The sequence below is a fragment of the Cheilinus undulatus genome, linkage group 9, assembly GCF_018320785.1.
Source record: "Cheilinus undulatus linkage group 9, ASM1832078v1, whole genome shotgun sequence".
NCBI lineage: Eukaryota > Metazoa > Chordata > Actinopteri > Labriformes > Labridae > Cheilinus > Cheilinus undulatus.
In genome coordinates this window covers 3,763,906-3,785,310 of record NC_054873.1, presented here as the reverse complement: position 1 = coordinate 3,785,310, position 21,405 = coordinate 3,763,906, and the positions used below count along the sequence as shown (strand labels likewise).

The 21,405-nt window shown below is 39.8% G+C and overlaps 2 protein-coding genes across 3 annotated transcripts; both read left to right on the top strand.

Moving 5' to 3' along the window:
* Positions 1–1,805: 1,805 nt before the first annotated feature.
* LOC121515310 (E3 ubiquitin/ISG15 ligase TRIM25-like) lies at positions 1,806–6,576 on the top strand. 2 transcript variants are annotated; one of them, XM_041796006.1, is made up of 2 exons: positions 1,806–1,949; positions 3,386–6,576. In XM_041796006.1, exon 2 carries the CDS (start codon positions 3,395–3,397, stop codon positions 4,970–4,972), a length of 1,578 nt encoding a protein of 525 aa, XP_041651940.1. In that variant the 5' UTR covers positions 1,806–1,949; positions 3,386–3,394; the 3' UTR covers positions 4,973–6,576. The 2 variants fall into 2 exon arrangements, with proteins under 2 accessions (XP_041651940.1, XP_041651941.1); XM_041796007.1 differs by lacking the exon at positions 1,806–1,949 and adding an exon at positions 2,075–2,148.
* Positions 6,577–7,423: 847 nt separating this feature from the next.
* Positions 7,424–20,805, top strand: dldh (dihydrolipoamide dehydrogenase). Its single transcript, XM_041795898.1, has 14 exons — positions 7,424–7,536; positions 11,645–11,720; positions 13,084–13,163; positions 13,617–13,685; positions 14,193–14,262; positions 15,876–15,976; positions 16,085–16,228; positions 16,340–16,441; positions 17,533–17,723; positions 17,816–17,986; positions 18,082–18,271; positions 19,090–19,227; positions 19,466–19,555; positions 20,133–20,805. Exons 1-14 carry the CDS (start codon positions 7,498–7,500, stop codon positions 20,196–20,198), a joined length of 1,527 nt encoding a protein of 508 aa, XP_041651832.1. The 5' UTR covers positions 7,424–7,497; the 3' UTR covers positions 20,199–20,805.
* Positions 20,806–21,405: the final 600 nt, after the last annotated feature.

The following is a 21,405-nucleotide window of genomic DNA, read 5'->3' as shown; positions in this document are numbered from 1 at the left end:
TACAAACTTGTTGTTTTAACTGCACATGAGGTAGTTCTCTCAAATATAAATGAAAAGTTTAAAGCATTGCTGTCCAAACTACTAAATTATATCAGTTCCTTTAGTCTTTCATTTTTCACATTTTAGTATGTAGAAGCATGTGAAACTGATCTTATTTACAAGGATCGGCCCATTGCCAATCTCCTAAAATTAAGGAAATCGGTGCTGATACCAATTTTGGCCGATCGATTGGTGCACCCCTAATCACATTACTTCTAAAAGCTCATTGACTTAATTTTACTGCACTGATCCATATAAATTAGTCTCATCTAGGGAAACCCTGGTGAGAAAAAATACATGATTGAAGTCACTGATCTGATCACCTTTTAGGTTAATACATCTATTTGATAACTGTGTGTTTGCATCAATAGTTATGTAGACTTTCCAGCTAACGCGTTTTGGAAACATCAGATTTGTAAATCAAACTGTCGGCTTGAAAATAGATCTGTATGCTTGTCTGTTGCTGCTCTAATTCTTCCACTTGACGCAGACATGTTTAAATCAACCCAGAGTTTTTTGGAGTCCCTACAAAATACTAACCCATTGTTGATTTCTCTGTTGAAACATGCATTAGCTGTTTGTATGTTAGTTGAAATAATAACTAAAAAAAATTCTGATGGGTATGATGTCTAGTCAGTAAAATTAGTGTAGGATACTTCATGCATTGTTCATGGGGAGGTTTTTGTTGTGATCTGTTGAAGAAAGATAGTAAAAGCGTGTTGCTGACTGAATAAGGATGGCATTTGGGCTCCTTTATATGACATTACGCTGCCCCCTGTAGGAGATTTGCGTGCACTACAAAGCTAAGTGTACACCAGCTGATTATCAAAACTAAATATGATTGATATATCAGTGATCACTGATCAGCTGCGTCCTTAACCTCATCTTATTGATTGTACCAACAGTTTTATTGCCTTTTACACTGTAAATTGTTAAAAAAGTACTTGTTGGTTAACTCATCTAAAAATGTCTGCCAAATTTAAAAGAGTATCTTTCATCAGTGTAAATATGTTTTGTTCTACATTATTTTTTAATAAAAAAACTTTAACATTATGGTTTGTGTAAAGACCATGTTTGGGGTTTTTGTGCTTTTACCTTAGCCTGATTATCAAGTTCTGTAGTCCAATGAGATGTATTCTTTTTAATTTTATTTTTCCTATTAGGGTACACATTGAGTAATCCAAGGTAGCAACCTGCAAAAAATAAACAAAAGCTTCATTCATAGCAATTAGACATTTATGACTGAGTGCAGTGGGACAGGTATTTTTCCCCCTCCTGATCTTTTTTCTTTTTGTTTTTTGTTTTTTTGTTCTGTTCTGTTTTTTTTTTTTTTGCACATTTGTCACACCAAATAGTGGCTGAATTTTTCAGGAAAAGAGGTAAACAAGTAGGACAATGGTCAAAATGGTTACAAAAAAAAGGTGGGTTATGGTAGTTGAAAGTTGGTTTAAAAAAAAAAAGAAGTGTCAAAGGGGTTAAGAGGCAAAAAAGAGCATAATTAGCAGGAATAAGTGGTGGTTAAAGGTGGCATTTAAAACACTTAAAGGTGGTGTGTAAAGGGTTGTGAAAGTCAAAAATAGGTGAAAACAGCCCACAAATGAGGTAACACAAAATTTAAGACCAGCTGAAAAATTGCAAGAATTTACATTTTGCACTGTTGGATCTTAAGAAGGTTCTAAGTCAGTGATACTCAACGGCTCTTATGTAATTGTGATTATTTGTGGCTCTTTTATGTCTTACTTTCAGCTTTTAAAGGCTGCATGAAGAGAGTGAAAGGAGACTCGGTTCAACGTGACGTTCATCAAATGAAACAGAAAGTCTTTCAGAGCAACAGCTGAGCCTCTGTCCAGACAAATGTCTCTGTCACTCAAAAGGTTTCATCAACAACACAGCAGAGCCTCCGAACACCGGTGAGTACGATTCTCATGATCAAAATGTAGTAAAGAATCAAACTTTAGCTCTGATGTTAAACTGAAGTTTGAGGCTGATTTTACTGATCTGAAGATGGAATTTGTTATTGGAGTAGCAGCTTGCTGAAGAAACGCCTGTAAATGAATACTGGCAGGAGAGGAAATAAAACTGTGTATTAGACATCATGAAGAGGTAGAGGTGAGTATTTACAGCTCAGCACTCAGTTTTAAAGATAGATTGACAGGATGCTGGGTTGTTAGTGGGTGAATAGATCTTTGCTTTTACTTGTATCAGATTTTCTGAGCTGAGTAATCTTGCTTACATCTGAGTTTTCTACAGCACATGCAAAAACGTACAGAGCTGTAAAATCAATCATGCAAACGTTTTAGTAAGGTCAACTGGAGCTACTGTGAAATCTGGTGTTTGGATGCACTATGAACGCATATTTTTCCATTTAAAAGTTTATCCTACATACCAGTGTCACCAATATACCAGTTTAAAGTGCTGCGATGTGCCATAATTACTGCAAGCTGCACAACACCTGAAGTCAGGTGTAGAAACCAGTGAAGATTCTGGTGAAGAAATCATCTTATGACAAGTTTGAGTATGATTTATGAGACGTGCACACAGTGCCTATAAATAGAATTCACCCCCTTGGATGTTTTACCCTTTTACTGTTCTTATAAATAAATCATGTTCACTATAATTTGGCTTTTTGATAAGTGAAAATATTTTAATGAAATGGGAAATACCTGAGTGCAGTGAATGTGCCTTAAATGTCCTCATACCAATAGAGAATTTGTGGCTAGACTTGTTCACGTCTGATCCCCGTGCAACCTGACAGAGCTTGAGCAGTTCAGCAAAGAAGAATTAAGTAAAATTCCAGAGTCCAGATGTTTGAGCCTGATTGAGACCTATCCACACAGACTCAGTGCTGATTGCAGCCGAAGGTGACGCTACTAAATACCCTACAAAGCCTGACCACTGCCTTTTATAAAATGGAAGTCACTCCACAATAAGACAGTTTAAAACATTTCTCTATGGGAGACTCTGGGAAGTAAGTCCAGACTGTGACTTACTTTACAGAGCGACTTTTATTCCTGAATTTACAGGAGGTCAGACAAGAGGAAAGGGGGCATGTCACCACCTACCATAGCAAAGTTAGTGAGACTTTCACCGGTCAAATGAGTTGTCCCGATGCTTCTATAAGGGGACTAGGATAGTATCCATCCATATTCTTGTGCTTATGGCAGCAGGCTAAGCAGGTCAAACCAGACATCCCTCTTGGCCAGGTGGGATATAGAATTCCTCCAATTCCAATTCTGGGTCTAAGTGGGAAGAAGGTCCAGGACAGCTGTCCAGTTAATTAACCTTATAGAGATATAACCGGTGCATGTAAACATACTGACGGACAGTTTTTCTCTAATGTTCTCAGGTTGTAGAGATGTCTGCTGCCAGCTGTCTGCTGACTGAAGATCAGTTCCTGTGCTCCATCTGTCTGGATGTCTTCACTGATCCTGTCACCATACCATGTGGACACAACTTCTGTCAAAACTGCATCACCACACACTGGCTTGTTAGTGCCTCCTGTCAGTGTCCCAACTGCAAAGAGATTTTCTACAGGCGACCTGAGCTGAAGATCAACACTTTCATCAAAGAGATGGCTGCTCAGTTCAGACAGTCAGCTCAGCAGAAATCCAGCAGCAGCAGCTCAGAGAGACAAGTTTCCAAACCAGGAGAAGTTCCCTGTGACGTCTGCACTGGAACCAAAGTGAAGGCCCTGAAGTCCTGCCTGGTGTGTCTGGCTTCTTACTGTGAGACTCACCTGGAGCCTCATCTGACCATGTCAGGTCTGAGGAGACATCAGCTGATGGACCCTGTGGAGAACCTAGAAGGCAGGTTGTGCACAAAGCATGACAAACTGCTTGAAATGTTCTGCAGGAACGACCAGAGGTGTGTCTGCGTGCTGTGCTCAGTTACAGACCACAAGACTCATGATGTTGTTCCTCTGAAAGAAGAATATGAAGGAAAGAAGGCCCAGCTGGGGAAGACAGAGGCTGAAATCCAGCAGATGATCCAGAAGAGACGAGTGAAGGTTGAAGAGCTCAAACACTCAGTGGAGCTCAGTGATGAGAACGCAGACAGAGAGATAGGAGAAGGTGTTGGAGTCTTCAATGCACTGATGGAGACTGTAGAGAGGAAGCTCAACATGATAATCGACACAATCAAAGTGAAGCAGAGAGAGACGAAGAAACAGGCTGAAGGCTTCATCAGAGAGCTGGAACAGGAAATCTCTGAGCTGGAGAAGAGACGTGCTGAGGTGGAGCAGCTCTCACGCTCTGAAGACCACCTCCAACTCCTCCAGAACTTCACGTCTCTGAACGCTGCTCCACCCACCAAGGACTGGACTGAAGTCAGAGTCCATCCACCTTCATATGAGGGGACTGTGGTGAGAGCTGTGAAGCAGCTGGAGGAGACCATCAGTGAACAGATGAAGAAGCTGATTGAGGCTGATCTGAGATGGGTCCAGCAGTATGCTGCATATGTTAGACTTGATCCTGATCTAGTTCATCCCAAAGCTCCTGACAGACCCCAGGCTAATAACTGTAGATGTGTCTTATCAAAGAATGCTTTCATTTCAGGAAGATTTTACTTTGAAGTTGTGGTTAAAAAGTGGTCCATTTGGACTCTTGGAGTGGTGAGAAAGTTGAGCAACATGAAGGAAACCTTCACACTGAGCCCCACAAACGGTCACTGGACGGTGTGTCTGGATGGTCAGGGTGGGTACTTCGCTGCTGCTGGCCCATCAGTCCGTCTCTCTCTGAAGTGTCGTCCTAATAGGGTGGGGGTGTTTGTGGATTATGAGGAGGGTCTGGTCTCCTTTTATGACGTTGATGCTGCAGCTCTGATCTACTCCTTTACTGGCTGCTCCTTCACTGAGAAAATCTACCCATTCTTCAGTACCTGTCAGAATGATGGGTCCACAATCCACAGCTCTGACTTGGGGTGTATTTTACGATGAGAAGAAACACTTTTCATTTAAGAGTAGCTGTCTGGGGTGCATCCACCCTGGAATTTAAAATTAAGGCCTTTAGGCATCATCTGTAACAACAAGGTGGCTTATTTAGTCATGACCAATGACCCGAGAAGCAGCAATGACTTTGTGACAGGGATGCTATGTGAAGGACTTCTCTCTTCCTGTGGGCCACAGCAGTCCAGAGCAGCATCAGGAGATGTAGCACAGGCTGCGAGTGAGGAGTCCAGGATGTGGAGGGGCAGGAGATGATGGAGGACTGTGAATGATAGTCGATTCCCTCTAGACCGTTTGAATGTTATGGAATGGTTGAATGCTATTAACCCAATTTTTGCACTTAAAACTGCCAGAATACTATAATCAATGCATGCAATTTTTAATACAAATTAAAAATGCTGAGATGAATGCTCTGACATGTAGGTGGAAGATTTAAAGACATGAATATAATCTTTATAGAATGTGTTCAAACAACACATGAGGCAGTTTTGGCTGTTTCATTACAGATAAATATAATCCAATTTGACAATTCTAAATCTATGCAAGGTATGCAGTGGTTCTTAACGTTGGGGTCGAGCCCCCACGGGGGTCACCAGATGCCTTAAAAAAATAGAGAATATTTTTTAAACGCTATTAAACTGTATATTTTAGCCATTTGAATGAAAATATAAGCATGCCATTAGTTAAATATAAAATTAAAATCAGTAGCTTTCGTGCTAGCATCCCAAATAACTGTTCCCTCATTTGGGAGCTGACAATCGTGTCAAACTGTTACGGGACTTTTAAACTGAAAATATCTGTTTGCGCCACTTTTTAACCATGTTCCATACCCAATTTTGCCACTATCACTGACAACTTCTCCTCAATTTTTTGCACAATTCTGACCCCTTTTTGCCACTTTTAACCACTTTTGCCACTTTACACCAATTTTGCCTGATTTTAACCAGTTTTCCTCACCTTTTCCCACCAATTTTTACACATTGTTCACACTTTTTTGTCAACCTTTGCCTATTGCTGCTTCTGTTGACCCATTATTAGCACTAATAGCCCCTTTTTACCACTTTTGACACCCATTTTTACCTGTTTTAACCACATGCTTAAATGAACTTGCTCCTCCACCTTTCTGCACATATATAAGGAGACTCCAGAGCTGCAGCAGATCCACCAGAGCAGCTTCGAGTGGAAACTGTGTCATTTCATTTCACAACATCATTTGCTCAGACTGCATTCTCTGTGAAAGGAGTGAAATTCTGGAATTCTCTACCTGAACATCTGAAATGTATCACAAACTTCAGCACCTTTAAGAGAGCTACCAAATCCTGGTTATTTCAGCAACAGAGCTGCTCTCATGTTTGATTTTCTGTAACATTGTCACTGTTTAATGTTTTTTTTACTGTCTCTATTGTACCCTGTCACTTTTTATCTTTTTAATCAACTGTTTTAGCTTTTTATTCTTACAAAAGCCTTTCTAGGGATGGGTGTTGCAAATTAGCATTCGCTACCAACACTATGATACTTGCAATGGATGCCTGTTCTCAGTTGTCTATGTTTATTGTATCTGTCCCTAATAAATAAACCTTAATAATAATAACATATCACCATTTGTGATGCCAATTTTTGCATATTTTTCTGCCTCAGTTAATCAATTTCTGCCTGTTCCAACCATTTTTCCCACTTTTATTTCCCATTTCACCAAATTTGCCGTGTTTTTGCCACTCTAACTCAATATTGCCATTCATTTCTCATTTTTGCCAATTCTAACCCATTTCTGCTACTTTTAAAATCCCATTTCACCAGTTCTTCCGCCAGTGTTTGCCATTCTATAACCGGTTTTAGCAACTTTTAACCCACTTTAATTCTGTTTTTAAGAAAATGGGTTTACATTTTTAAGAAGGCTACAAACGAATAAAGAAAAGATATTTGGGATATTTGTTGGTTTGGGAGGAGTGATTATTATTCAGGTTAAATGTATAGATAGTGTTCAACCACCTTCAGGTATAGTGGGGGTCCCTGGGCTCTGACACCTTTATTTTGGGGGTCATGGACTGAAAAGGTTGAGAACCCCAGCTTTATTGAATAGAGATCAGTTATGCAGTCAAGAACAACATAAACAGGTAGGGGTGTGTTTCTACATGATACAAAAATATCTTATAAATAGCCTGTGTCAAAGGTTTTAACCTCCTTTTTAAAATAAAATTTATGTAAGCATGTTATAAATTGTTCAACGTTTTTAAGGGAAAAAAGTAATAAAGTGTTTTTGTTTTTAAATTTGCGTCAGAAAATGATGAATCTTACTTGTGGAATAAACAAATGTGCTTTAAAGATTTGTTTGTCATCTTCTCTGGGGGGATCTGTGGACTGTTTACATCTGTTTTTTTGAGAAGGGTCCACATACGTCATACAGCAGCGACGCACAGGCGTGCTTTATGGACTGGTACTGCGCCTGCGCAATGACAGGAGTCCTTGGCTGGTTGGCCTGCTGTAGGTTACAGAAGCTGTGAGGGGACACAGAGAAAATGCAGAGCTGGACTCAGTTGTACCGCTCTCTCGCCACGGTAAGGATGTTTTTCATAAACTTATACAGCAGTACGTGTCGTCCAGACCGGTTTGAACTGGTTTTAACGGCTGTTGGTGCTGTAGATAGTAGTATGTTTAGACCGGGCCTGGGCCTGGAGCACGGGTCAGCTAAGGCTAACAGCTCAGCTTTGGCTAACGGCTTCACCAGACCTCAATGTAAAGTCTGACATTTCAAAGTTTCTGCTGGTGTAGGTTAAGAATACGCATTGGAATTTATGAATACTAACTTTAAAGCCTTTAAACGTGTTTTATCTGTAATTCGGCATTGTTAAAATCAACTGTTAGACATAAAATGTAAATAAAACACACTTTTTCTGAAGCGTTTCCAGCGATAACCAGGATATTACATCATGGAAGAAGTAACTGAATGTTTGCTATTTCTCGTACGTATTAAGACGCCCAAGGAAAGCTTTGCGTGCAGTATATGTGAGGTAGAAGTAGCTGAAAATATCTGTTAACTCTATTTTAATGCTGTTGTCTATTAAGGTAAATAAAGCCTCAGTTGACAGCTCTCTCCCTACTTGTCATATTGGCCTACAGCTAGCCTAGCATTGGTTACTTAACTCTTGGTACAGCTTATATCAGAGACGCCCTGCAGCTTTGCAAACTAACTATTCTCGATTATTCTTTCCTTTATGAAGCTGTATTTGTTAAACCGTTTCCATATCATATATTTTAGCTGTTGTCGCTATTAACACGTGTATTTGCCGGCTTCTGCTCATATATTAGGCTAATATACCGCTGCTAGCGTGATATCTAGCTACAGACTCATAAACAGAGGCAGAGATTAACAATAATTTTAATCTACACTGCAGTAGAGCTCCACAAAGTCACTTTGACCCATAGCAGCTGTAGAATAAAATAAAGCAGTTTGCATGCAAAAGCTGTAATATGTCTTACTGTTTGTGCAGATCTATGCCACTTAGAGGGTAATAACATTCAACTAAGAGAGCACATTATATACAGAAGAAAACATCGCAAACCGTAGACTGTGAAAATTACAGCCAATGCCAATCAGAGTTGAATTTGGGCCCAAAAATTCCAGCCAAATCCAGATATTGTACTTGTTTATGAGCTCAAGCCCAGTTTAAACCCAACATTTTTAATAAGTTGGCTTTTATTGGTAAAGGGTTATTTAAAGATTATTTTGGGGCATTTTTGCCTCTACTTGATTGGACAGCTGAAGAGAGACAGGAGCCTTGGGGAGAGAGAACAAGGGAAGACATGCACCAAACATATCCTGCAACCAGCGCTCCAAGAACCACAGCCCCTGCCCTTGGGCACCCTGTTATTAAAGTTTTAAACAATAATTTTGACTTGTTTGAATGGGCTTTTTGCAATCATGGGATCCTGAATGTCAGGAAGTGAGGGACCGCCATTATGAATGAATAGGAACAGAAGAAAGTTAGTACTTTACAGCTCTAAATGGACCTGTATGCTGTTGTTAACATCAGACACTTTCTACATACATTGGGTGTGATTGACCTTGCAAAGCAGATGGATACGCCCATTTCCTTGTTTCTTACTGGCGAATCCATCTTGCAAAGCTCCCATCTGAACTGTTTGGGCTTGGTTGGGAAGTGACAGGAGAAATCAGCGTTGAGGGGCAGTACTTTCAGGCGCAGCGGAGTCGTGACGTAAACAAGCAGCAAGAAGAGACGGGATAGATTAGCATGGATGCTGCTAAAGTGCCAGTTTTATCAGAACTTGACGACATTTCTTTGTAAAAAGAAGAACAAATAACAGCAGTGAGTTGTTTTCTTTTCAAAAACAACAAAAGTCGTGTATTGACATGTCCACAGTCGCCATGGCTACGACATCATGTGTTTTGTTGCTCTGATTGGCCCGTAAAGATGTGACAGACAGAATGTTCATCCAGTCACCCTCTGAGTTTTTTTTCTAAGGCTCTGCCCTTTCCCAAACGCTGTGTATGAGAGGTTTTCCACATGGATGTGTGAAACAAATCCATGTCAGGTTAGGGTATGATCTCTATACTTTTACCTGGCATGGAGGCGATCAATATCACAGTTTAATTTGTCCAGCAGACCTCCTGGCGTCTGGCGTTGTCTAGACAGATGAGGGGAGACAAAGGTCTAGAGGAGTCTTATACTAAGAAAAGAGGCTAGTCGAGCTCCTTTAACATTTAAATAAATACTAATTTATCACAAACATGCTTTTAATTGTAACAATGACGTGCTTTCAACTGAATAATCCTAATGTGGTAAAAGACTGAGTGATGATGTGCCGTTCACTAGCAAGCCTGTGCCACCGAACGGCTCTATAATGTGAGCAAAGGTATTTAGCTTCTGTTTGAGTGCCAGTGTCCTTTCCTCTGTTCTTTGTCATTATTTAGTCTACATTTAAAAACCCAAACTGGTGCAAAATGACAAGCCATTTAGGAGCCAAACAACCAGCTCTACTGAGCTGAGCCAAATCATCTGGATTTCTTTAAAGAGACGGATTTCCCTCCACAACAAGTGAGACTGGCAGCTCATCAGCCAAAGAAACATGAGCAAGATCAGAGTTGCCATGTCAGAACTGTCCTGTACCAAACTCGTGGAAACGGATCATATACTAGTGTTGTTGTCCAGGCTTTAGACTGAGGCTTTTTTAAATTCTTGCCTCTGCACTTTGAACATTTGGTTTAGCTGTAAACAACTCAAAACACAGCCTTTTTTGGCAGTGTTTCTCTAAGTCGATATCACTTCTTGCCCCCCAAGGGGAGTTCTTACTGCTGTGTGACGTCATCTGCAAAGAACCTGTAGCAGACATCTGTTTAGATGAGATCATAATGAGCGCAACACAGAAGCATGCATGTCAGAAGCGGCTCCTTATTGCTTATGATAAAAAGAGATGCAAGGATGAACGGAGGTGCAAACATCACTGTACACTGAATAGGTGAAGCTGTTCGAGGAGCATCAGTTTGTTGACCAATGATTTGGTTGCCAAACTAATAATTGCTTCTATTTACTCCAGTTGTGCCTAAATGCACACAGCTCTCTCCCATCCTCGCTTGTCCCACCTGCACTGTATCACTATGTGCTCACAGAGTGGGACAAGGGGAAAGTGCCTCTTTTTAGCAGCTTTTCTTCCTCATCATGTCAAAAACATACATTAAGAGAAAACAGTGCACTTCTTAAAAGACTTCCCTATCAAGAAATGTGACCAGCAGACTTGGCAGCTTGCTTTGCAATTTGTGCAGTGAGTCTGCATCCTGGGGAGTTGCTTCAAAAGAGGACAGTAAGAGAAAGATAGGAGAAAAATGTGCAGAAACCTTAAAAATCTAGAGTGAATAATATAAATAATACCACGTCTGCCTGGGTATCTTTAACCCTCCTGAAGCCCAGCCCAGTCTTGGCCCCACATCAGGCCAGTCTTGGGTGTGGTCAGAGAATCTGACCTCTGATACCACTGTTTAAAATGAAAATAGAGCTGACTGCTTCACTGAAACAGATGTTTTCATTACTTCTTTTAGTGTAACATTCCCACTGTGCCAACATTATGCCATGAAAACACACCTGGGTTTGTCTAACAGGTGTCTTCCTCTACCTGATTAAAAAAACTCCAATACCTATATCGATATTACCCAGATGCATTCGATGCATTCCTGCCTCCATGTTTTATTTTTGGTGAGTTCTGGCCAGAGCAGCCTGATAAATTTTCACATGGAGGTAAAAACACCAGACTGTTAACACACATAAACGGTAAATTAGCACCGTCAGTTACAAGACAAGCTTATTTTCCAGTAAACCTGATTGTTTTTGATATAATTTTAAGGCACCAAGGTTAAAGAGCAAAAACATGTTACTGTAGCTCCTTTATCATCTTTGTAAATATTCGAAATCTGATTGCACTGTCATTACTTTATTACTGTGTGCTAAATGACTGAACAAAGACGTTTTAATGAATAACAAAAGTGAAACAAGAGGCAAGACTTCACCTCTGCTGTCTGAAAATCAGTAGATATCTCCTTAAAGTTTAATAATTTGATGGTTGACGACCTCCAGAAATGATGTCCCTGTTGATTTTGAGTTTGATTGCCAAGCTAAATTTTAATTCTGTGGTGTGTTTGTTTTCCTCTTCCAGCGGAGTCACCACCTTCCCTGTAAACTGCACGGAGCTGCAGCTGTGTCTGTCAGAACCTACGCTGACAAAGCAGCAAGTAAGATAAATCTAAAGCTTATCATGTGACTCCATTAATGACCTTTTCTTTTATGAACTTTAGTCTGATGTTATGTGGTCGTTCCTCCATGTGTGCCTCATATAAGAACAAAGAGAAGGAGCGATATGATAATGCCTGTGGCTGCCCTCTTAATGTGGTTCTTTATATAAAGTGGTGGTTCTCAACTGGTGGGTCGCCGATGTGTGTCTGGAAATAAATATTGTGCTAATTTTTCTTTGAAACTCTTAAAACATGCTTTTTTTTATTTTGTTTTTTTGTTTGGTCTCGTCTGGCTGGGGTCCAAGCTCGACAGTTTTGTTTGAAATAAATCTGACTGATGAAAAATATAAAAAATTTGGGTGCCAGGTCTTCTTGAGGAGTTGATGGTGGGTACCGGGACTCGTCCAGTTGAAAACCACTGGTATAAAGGATGGTTGAAAAGACGTCACTAACAATAAAGGTGTAGCTATGCCGTTACAAAAGCACATAATCTACGAAGTTATTAAGGGTTAATAATCAGAATCAGCTTTATTGGTCAAGTATGCTCACACAAACAAGGAATACAAACTGGAAAAAAATATTTTCTTTTTCAATTTATGACCAAGCCCTAACGAGATATTTTAAATAATACACACAAGTCTGTGTGCATGTGTGGTGCTGTTGCAGAGATGCAAGGATATTTAATATACATTATCATAGTAGGAAATATGCAATGATGTGGCAGATTAATATGAAGTGGATAAGTGAGATTACACTAAATAATTTAAATATGCATATGAGGTAAGGCACTGTACCAGATGGAGTTTTCTTTAAGTATTAGTAAAGGCAAAGTGTAGGACAAGAGCATCAGTGTCTCTGTTTTTGGTTTTGGTTTTGTTTTTTTTTTTGTTTTTTTGTTTTTTTGCAATATGTATTTAAATTTTGATTTATTTAATTCAGGTGATGAAATTCAACATAGTCATGACAGGAAGTTTAGAGCGGAAATGTCTCAGTTTCATTTTCTCATCCTGTATTTCACTCTTCAGTTATTCCTCATCTCTAATTTTCTGAGTTATGTGAAGTTCACTGTCTCTCTTCTGTTTGAAATGTCTTTGGTGTTAAGTTTCTGCTAAAAACACTCCCATTTCCTGAAGTTGCCCTTCAAAATAAAAGCCTTCAATGATGCTTAGCATTAAAAGCTTTTTACCAATACCATATCTACATTAGTTTCCTGTATCGTGACAGCCTGTCTTCCTCCATAGGGCAGGAAAATGACAGCCCTTGAGTTAGTAGTCTCTTTAACACTGAGTCTTCAGTGTTAGTTAGGTTTGAGGAAAGTCCAGGTCCAGGCGAGGTATAAAGTTGATGTTTTCTCTCTCTGTAGTCGATGCAGACGTCACAGTGGTGGGCTCCGGTCCCGGGGGCTACGTCGCTGCAATCAAAGCTGCACAGCTCGGCTTCAAGGTAAGCTGCGTTCAAGACTCAGATCAGTTTGGAGAACATGAAGATAGTGCAAGTTTTCCCCTCTGTTTGTCGCCTTGAAACTGCAGTAAAAGTAATTAAATATGAAGTTGATATGAAACTGGGTTATTTCACTTAGATTAAACTGTGAAAATGTTCTAAAAAACATTGCATTGGAATATTTGTTTTTGTAAGAAATGAATGACTTTATCACTCTGCTGCAGGAATAAAAATCACTACTGCTCACTAATGTTTAGTATGTGTAAGTGAAGATTGATGTCCCTTCAAAGCTGTGTCTCTTCTTGTATATTGTCGCATTCTCTTTTAAATTTTGCATTTTAAAGCAGAGTTTTTTTTTGTTTTTGTTTTTTTGTTTTTTTTTACATATTTTTAATATCCAAGCAACAAGGTATTTTGTCTTTCTAGTTTAGTTTATTATTTATTTTCCTCTGACAGACAGTGTGCGTTGAGAAAAATGCCACGCTGGGCGGGACATGTCTGAACGTCGGCTGCATCCCCTCAAAGGTGAAAAGACAAAATTTCTTCCTGTTCTGTGGTTTATTTTTAGTTTGAGTGATGACAGAGATTATTGTTAGCATTCAGCACATCATGCATATTATTAAACATACATTTTTTCATTTTTATGTGCCACTTGGAGCAGTAAATATCTGTGTCTTTCGTGTGTTATATCTTAATATTCAAAGGTTATCGTTTTTTAGCTCTTGTATGATGGGCTTAAAGGCAGACTAATGAGTCAGAAATAATGTTTGATTTAAAGTTAGAACATCAAAATATTCTCGAATATGTGCATTTATACCAGGGTAAATTTTCTACAGATTTTGGTGACTTTAGTAAAACAGAATCCCCAAATAAGACTGTAAAGTGCAAGAAAAAATGTTAATAACTCCTTTCATTTCAACAGCATACATGCTACAAGTGCTCTGGCCCTGATGGTTCTCAATAAGTGAAAAATAGGCTACAGAAAGCTGTAAAAAAAAGAAAATTTAATCGATATTTTTTATGTGTTTGCAGGCTCTGCTGAACAACTCCTACTTGTATCACTTGGCTCATGGCAAAGACTTTGAAAACAGAGGCATCGAAAGTAAGTTTTAGTCGTTTTGCCAGAAAAATAGAAATGGTACAGATGCGACTGAAAACAGTTACTAGTCTGTTAAAAAAACGGACCCATGCTTATTAAGACATACTGACCTCAGTAGATAAACAATGCCTTGTTATTTATGTAATGTAAAGAAACCCACATTTGACAGTTACACAGTTTGGAGAGAGTTTAAGAAATAGATTCACATGTTGGCTGCCATTTTTGGGTAGCGATGACATATACCTGTATTGTTCTCCAGTATATTTTGGATTGTGCTCACCTTAATCTTCATTACAGTAATTAGAATAACAGTCCTTAGGACGATAATAATGCATCTAGACATCACTATCTGGAGTGCATCACAAAAAATGGTAGTGTCAAATGCCTAAATGTCTCCAAAATGTAGAAATCTATAGTTTCTTTAAATAACATACATATAAAAAACACTTATGGTAATAAAGAAAACATCTTAAATTGTAGGGTTCCTTTTAAAAGTAGCCTTTCTGATCCCCACATAACACATACAGTACTGTGCATAAGTTTAAGATATATTTGGGCAAAAATTAAGGCTGCGGTAAGGTTTAGATGTGACAAGTAAGCTGCATGAGGGCACCATTGGGTGGGAAGGAGGATTGACACATCTCCAGTCATGCTCTGGATGTCCTTGATTATTACTAGAGGCATGGGAAAATAGTCTGTTTAAAAACTAATGAAGTCCACACCCTTAGGGTCGAGTAAGGGGTGGCTGTGGCAAGTAAGCATGGTCCAGGGTACCACCAAGTCGGCTAGGTAAGGTTGCCAGGAGGCCCTGGTTGACTGTGGATGTCCCAAGGGCTGGCATTTTCAAGGCAGATACCAGTTATGAAAAGGTACAGACAAAAGAGATGTCTTCAAGCCTGACCTTGGCTGGCAGACGACACATGTGCCATTATGTGTTGAGCTTTACGCTGGCTGCCTCTCCACCCCCAGGTTGTGGCACACTGGGCCATTAATGAATCCTAAGCACCCTACATGCCTAAAACTTATGCACATGACTGTTACTCTATCCCCTCAACTCCAAACCCTGTTGCAGTGTGTCCCCACTAGACATTTCTAAGACAGATGTAAAAGACACGCTGCTCAGCTCCACCCTTCTCAGCTATTCTCTTCTTGTTTTGAATTGAGGACACTGATCAACCAAAACTTCACTCCATAAGGTGCATTTTCTAAACCATAAACCACTGTTTTGGTTTCATGGATGAGTTTTACATAATAGAGGTAAAAGCTGTGAAAAGCTGGCCTTCCTGGTTCATGGTGCAAGTGATCCTGTCAGAACGTTGCATCTTCACACTTCTGTTGACTTTTCTTCTTCTACTTTGTGCTCTATGGCCGATCACATACTGCCACACCACCTACTGTTTCAGAATGTGTAGTCTTGTGAAGAAATAAACATCTTTGTTATCGGTGGATTTCAGTGGTTAACAATTATTATCAGAATAATAAAATTATGTAACGTTTTTTCATATCTGCCAATAATTCATCAGTACCAGTGTTTATTGTGTATCCCTATTAAAAATACATAACCCTAACCCATAACAAAGGACAACAAACTGCTCACACAAATGTGTCCGTCTCAGTTTCAGGCATCTCGTTGAACCTGGAGAAGATGATGGCTCAGAAGAGCGGGGCGGTCAAAGCGCTGACCGGAGGAATCGCACATTTATTCAAACAGAACAAAGTCAGTCGTCTCTCTCTTCCTCTCTTAAAACTTGATTTATCTATTTGCTGATCTGAATTTCAAATAGAACCACGGATTCAAGATTACAGCTTGACGTCTCTCCCTTAGGTGACCCATGTGAACGGTTTCGGCAGGGTGACGGGTAAGAACCAGGTCACAGCCACGACAGCAGACGGCGGCGAGCAGGTCATCAACACCAAAAACATCCTCATCGCCACCGGCTCTGAAGTCACGCCCTTCCCCGGCATACAGGTATGCTGCTTACATACTACCAAAGTAAACTATGTTGGATGGTTTTGAGGTTTTCTGAATTTGCATATTGTGCATTTAATCTCTGGTTTCAAATGTTTATTTTTCTGTCAGATCGACGAGGAGAGCGTGGTGTCGTCTACAGGAGCTCTGTCTCTGAAGAAAGTCCCTGAAGAGCTGATTGTGATCGGAGCTGGAGTCATCGGAGTAGAGCTGGTAGGAATACTTCAGTCTCAGTTATATCACGGAACAAAGATATGATTTTATATATCTTTAGCCAAAAGCTGCAAACCACAGAGAGACATCGTCTGAAGCCCAGGTTCCCAACCTGAGGTCTAGGACCCCCAAGGGGGGGTGCCAAGGATCTTAGGGGGCACAAAGCTTTGTCTGCTCTGAAACTGCCAAAATTAGATTTGCAAACATTGACTAAAGCTATGATAAATCAGTTAATAAATAGTTTATACAAAGGCAATTCGAAAAGCAAAGCATGCATAGGGCTTTTTGAGTTTTATCGGTGAAACTATTAAATTTTTGTTGATTTTTGGTAGCAGTGCGTCAGTTTTTCTTCTCTCCTGGGTCCTGGGGGGGCTCCAAAGAAAAATGGTTGGGAAACACTGCCCTAAAGTACACCAATATGTCAGAGAAATATGTGTTTGTTTAATTTAGACAGTGTCCATGAGTTTGCCTGCAGTTTTTGTTCAAAACTAGCCAATAGTGGGTGTGTTAACACTGCAGTAGCATCAGATCCAAGGTTAACATTTTGACAAATTTACTGTTTAACTTTTCAGTCATCAAAACAGACTTCAGCTCAGCCCTGCACCCCTCCAAGACCTCCTATGTTTACCACTTTACCATCCTGTTGATTTCTTACTTGGTCATAATGCCCCAGGCAGGTCTTACCTACTTGCCAGCTTGTCTTTTTGTCTCCCTACTGACATTGGCGCCTCCCTACAGACAGATACAGCAACAAAAATTAGTCAAAACATCCACCAGTGCAATGATAAACATTCCTGAACTATCTAGCAACCGTGTCTTTCTTTGAGCATGTTTAAACATTCAGAAGATACTAACCAGAGCTATTTTGAAACCAGAAAGCAACAGTTTACAGCTCATTTGTCCCACACAAACATGTTCAAAGATGAAACTCAGGTATGATGATTTCGTCTACCAGGTTTAAAGCTGAGCTAAACTATTTTGTGAGAATTCATGTACATGATAGCTCTCAAGAGACATGTGCAGAGCTACAGGAGTTCAGTAAATAAATAAATGAAAGCACAAATAAAAAGTTTCTCCTCCCACACCTGTAGGGGTCAGTGTGGCAGCGTCTGGGTTCCAAAGTCACAGCTGTAGAGTTCTTGGGCCACGTTGGCGGCATGGGCATCGACATGGAGATCTCCAAGAACTTTCAGCGCATCCTGCAGAAGCAGGGCCTCAAGTTCAAGCTCAGCACCAAAGTGATGGGAGCCACCAAGAGGCCAGACGGCAAGATCGACGTGGCGTGAGTGAAACCCCCCAGAACTCTTACATCCTGTTTCTGTGTCTAAATGAGTGTTTCTGTAAACCCATCCTGTCCGTTTGTTTGTGTTGTAGAGTTGAGGCTGCAGCTGGAGGGAAGAATGAGACGTTGACGTGTGACGTGCTGCTGGTCTGTATCGGCAGACGGCCTTTCACACAGAACCTGGGTCTAGAATCTGTCGGCATTGAGCTGGACAACAGAGGCCGCATCCCCATCAACAACCGCTTCCAGACCAAAGTACCCAGGTACCTCCAAGCTCAGGTTTTGCGATGCAAACCCTCTATTGAACTCCTCATGAGTCATGAGCTCCTTTTTAAACTTTCTCTCCTCCTCTCTTCAGTATTTACGCCATTGGTGACGTGGTCGCCGGGCCGATGCTGGCCCACAAGGCTGAGGACGAGGGCATCATCTGCGTGGAGGGGATGGCTGGTGGCGCCGTGCACATAGACTACAACTGTGTTCCCTCTGTCATCTACACGCATCCTGAGGTGGCCTGGGTGGGCAAGACGGAGGAGCAGCTCAAAGAAGAGGTGAGTCCCTTCAGCTTTAAAAATCTCCTGCAGTAAGAGTTTAGGAGACTGCTGAGGCTTAAGAGCGATCATTTAGGAAGTTATTACGGCATAAAACACTTGAGTTTAAAGGGAAAAATAAGGGTGCAAAATTAGGAAAAAACAGTGCAGATTTTATAAGAATTATGATTGCATATTAGGGCAAATGTAAAGTAAATAAAATGAAGATGAGCTGTTGATCTTTAGCAAAAATTCAAAATGTTTGAGTTTAAAAGCTATCTGAACTCATAGTTTTTCAGTTTGACTCTCAAACTTGCAAAAAAAAAAACTTAAAACCTTAAAAGCTGAAAGCTTGTACATTTCTTAAGAAGAACCCACAAAATTTTAGAGTAAAAAAGAAATGTGAATTTATGAGAAAAGGTCAAATATTCCACATTAAATGGGTGTCAATAAAGAAGAAGAAAAAAGAAAAGAAGAAAACTGGAAATTTAATGTTTAATGATAAGGGAATTTACAAGACTAAAATTTCAATTTCTCAGTTTAAAAAGTCATAAATTGTTATAAAAACATTCATTTTAAGTAAAAAAAAGAAAAAGTATTAAATTTACAACAAAATGAATCAAAAATTTCCATGCTATAAAGTTTTAAATTTACAAAATAAAAATTAAAATACAAATATTTTTCTACAAAGCAGGGAGATCAGTGACATGTGGGGGTAGAGGGATTCATCTGTGGAAATCTCAAACATTTCATTTAGACAGCCCTAATAAAAACTGTGTTGTATTTCTAAAGTGCCTATCAGTGTTTTATGATCCTGTTTCTGCTCCTCTCTTCCTCAGGGTGTCCCGTACAAAGTCGGCAAATTCCCCTTCGCAGCCAACAGCCGAGCCAAGACCAACGCCGACACTGACGGCATGGTGAAGATCCTCAGCCACAAGGAGACGGACAGGATGCTGGGATCTCACATCCTTGGATCGGTAAGATCACACAGCAGTCAGGAACCAAGTCAGAGCTGCATCATGAGAATGGGTCTGTTCCTCATAGCAGCAACCAATCAGAATCAAGTATGCAGCAGAGACACGTCATTAACGAGCAGTACTCAAATTTCCTGCTCTGTGCCATGCAGTTATAACATGCAGCATGTGATGAAAATATCTGAATTTGGTTTAAGAGTTTCATACATTAAAATCTGTTGTTTTTGTGTTTCACCTGCAGGGGGCAGGAGAGATGATTAATGAAGCTGCTTTGGCCATGGAGTACGGAGCTTCCTGTGAGGACGTCGCCAGAGTCTGCCACGCTCATCCCGTACGTTGTTGCTGTAACACACAAAAACCAAACCACTAAACTGCATAAAAACGTCACATTAAGAGTGATTATCCAACAGAGATGTTTGTTCACTCATTTAACACGCTCTTTTGAGCTTAGATTTGAGGTAATACAGCTTTGCTCAGTGTGTGGGCTTTCATCATTAAATTTGAAATTAAACAAACTCTCTTTTCTTTAAAGGAAAACCTCAGAGTTTATTGCAATGTTGTATGAAAAAAAAAGCGACAATAACACCATATTTTATAGAGGATTAGTTCTGTACGGCTGTGGTTGAGGTTTAAAGAAAAAATATCCACTTTTAAGAGCCCTACCAAATATTAATCTGAGGTTTTCTTGTAGCCAAACTTATGGACTTGTAGTTACTGGAATGAATTTAGATCAGGTGTAGAGCCATTTTCAGCTCAGACATCTGAGGTTAATGGTATCCTTTCAAATCTGCAGAAGTTGTGTTAAAATCTGAAAATTGCACAGTAGATAGGCAACTCTACTAAATCAAAAACTTTCCCCTCTCTGTCTTCTTGTAAACGTCTTCATCCGTCTCCTCTTCCTCCTGCAGACTGTGTCGGAGGCCTTCAGAGAAGCTAACCTCGCCGCCTCCTTCGGCAAAGCCATCAACTTCTGATCCACTGGCCGCTGTCGCACCTTCAGTGTACATAACAGAGGAGAACCAGGAAGCTGTGTTTGTGTGTATTCATTCACCGTCACCGGGATCCTCCGTGTACATCCCAACTCTACCACATTTAGTTCTAATGTTATTTAAATGTTGAAAATTAAACAATAAAGGGGGTCTGGGCGCTGAATAAACACTGAGCTGGCTGCAGATCAGTCTTCTTGCTTTAGTTTAAAGACGGCTGAAGGCGAACCTTTCTGCATATACAGTACATAGAGTTATAAATATTATGGCTGCGATTTCTCTTGTAAAAGAAGAAGGGGTGTTTTTGTTTTCCTGTTTTTTACCGTGTCAAAGGATGAAACACAACGAAATTTCATCAGGGCAGGAAACTGTGGAGGTTTGCTATTCCTTGGAAGGTTAAATGGACAATTAAAGCAGCTCTGTGTGGATCCTAACTTTCAAACATGTCTTCAACCTAAGAAAACACAGATTTTATTGTACATATGTTGACAGAAATTTCCATTTCATTCCTTTAAGACCCCCCCCCAGTTTATCTCACAAGCATCTGTAGAGACACAAAAGTTTTAGAAAGCTGCAAACAGAAAAAATAAAGGTTCATCAAGAGCTCTCACAGTCGTCTTACTCTCAGTACCGATGCTAGAATCATGATGTCTCTGCAAATGTCCTTAATAATGTTTTAAAATCTACTAGAGATAGCTTAAAATGAAATTAAACATTACCATCTCAATTTAAAGACAAAGATTAAAACTGAACTTTAGAAATCCCCTGCAGTAAAAGTTTAGGAGGCTGCTGAAGTTTGGGTGATCATTCAGGAAGTTATTACGGCGAAAAACATTTGAATTTAAAGGGAAAAACAAGGGAACGAAATAAAATACAGTGTGGATTTTATATGAATTCTGATGGCATTTTAGGGCAACTCTGAAAAAATGAAGTTAATATTAACTGTTGATTTTTAGCCAAAATTGCAGATGTTTGAGATATAAATGACCTGAACTCATAGTTTTTCAGTTTATTGAATCTCAAACTTGCAAAACATAATTCCAAATTTTCCATCTTAAAAAGTTGGAAGTGTACAAGAAAAAAACTGAAATTTTCCAGTTAAAAAGTCACACAATTACAAGCCAAAATCTGACATTTCTGAGTGAAAATTGCTCCAAATATTGAAGGAAAAAAACTTCATATTTCAAGTTGAAGT

What these genes read in the sequence shown, in the direction of transcription:
- dldh (XM_041795898.1), top strand. Translation starts at nt 7,498, where the DNA reads ATGCAGAGCTGGACTCAGTTGTACCGCTCTCTCGCCACG. An exon ending in GAGTCATCGGAGTAGAGCTG is followed by an intron (nt 16,442 to 17,532) that starts GTAGGAATACTT and finishes CCACACCTGTAG; the next exon opens with GGGTCAGTGTGGCAGCGTCT. An exon ending in TTCCAGACCAAAGTACCCAG is followed by an intron (nt 17,987 to 18,081) that starts GTACCTCCAAGC and finishes TCCTCTCTTCAG; the next exon opens with TATTTACGCCATTGGTGACG.
- LOC121515310 (XM_041796006.1), top strand. Translation starts at nt 3,395, where the DNA reads ATGTCTGCTGCCAGCTGTCTGCTGACTGAAGATCAGTTCCTGTGCTCC.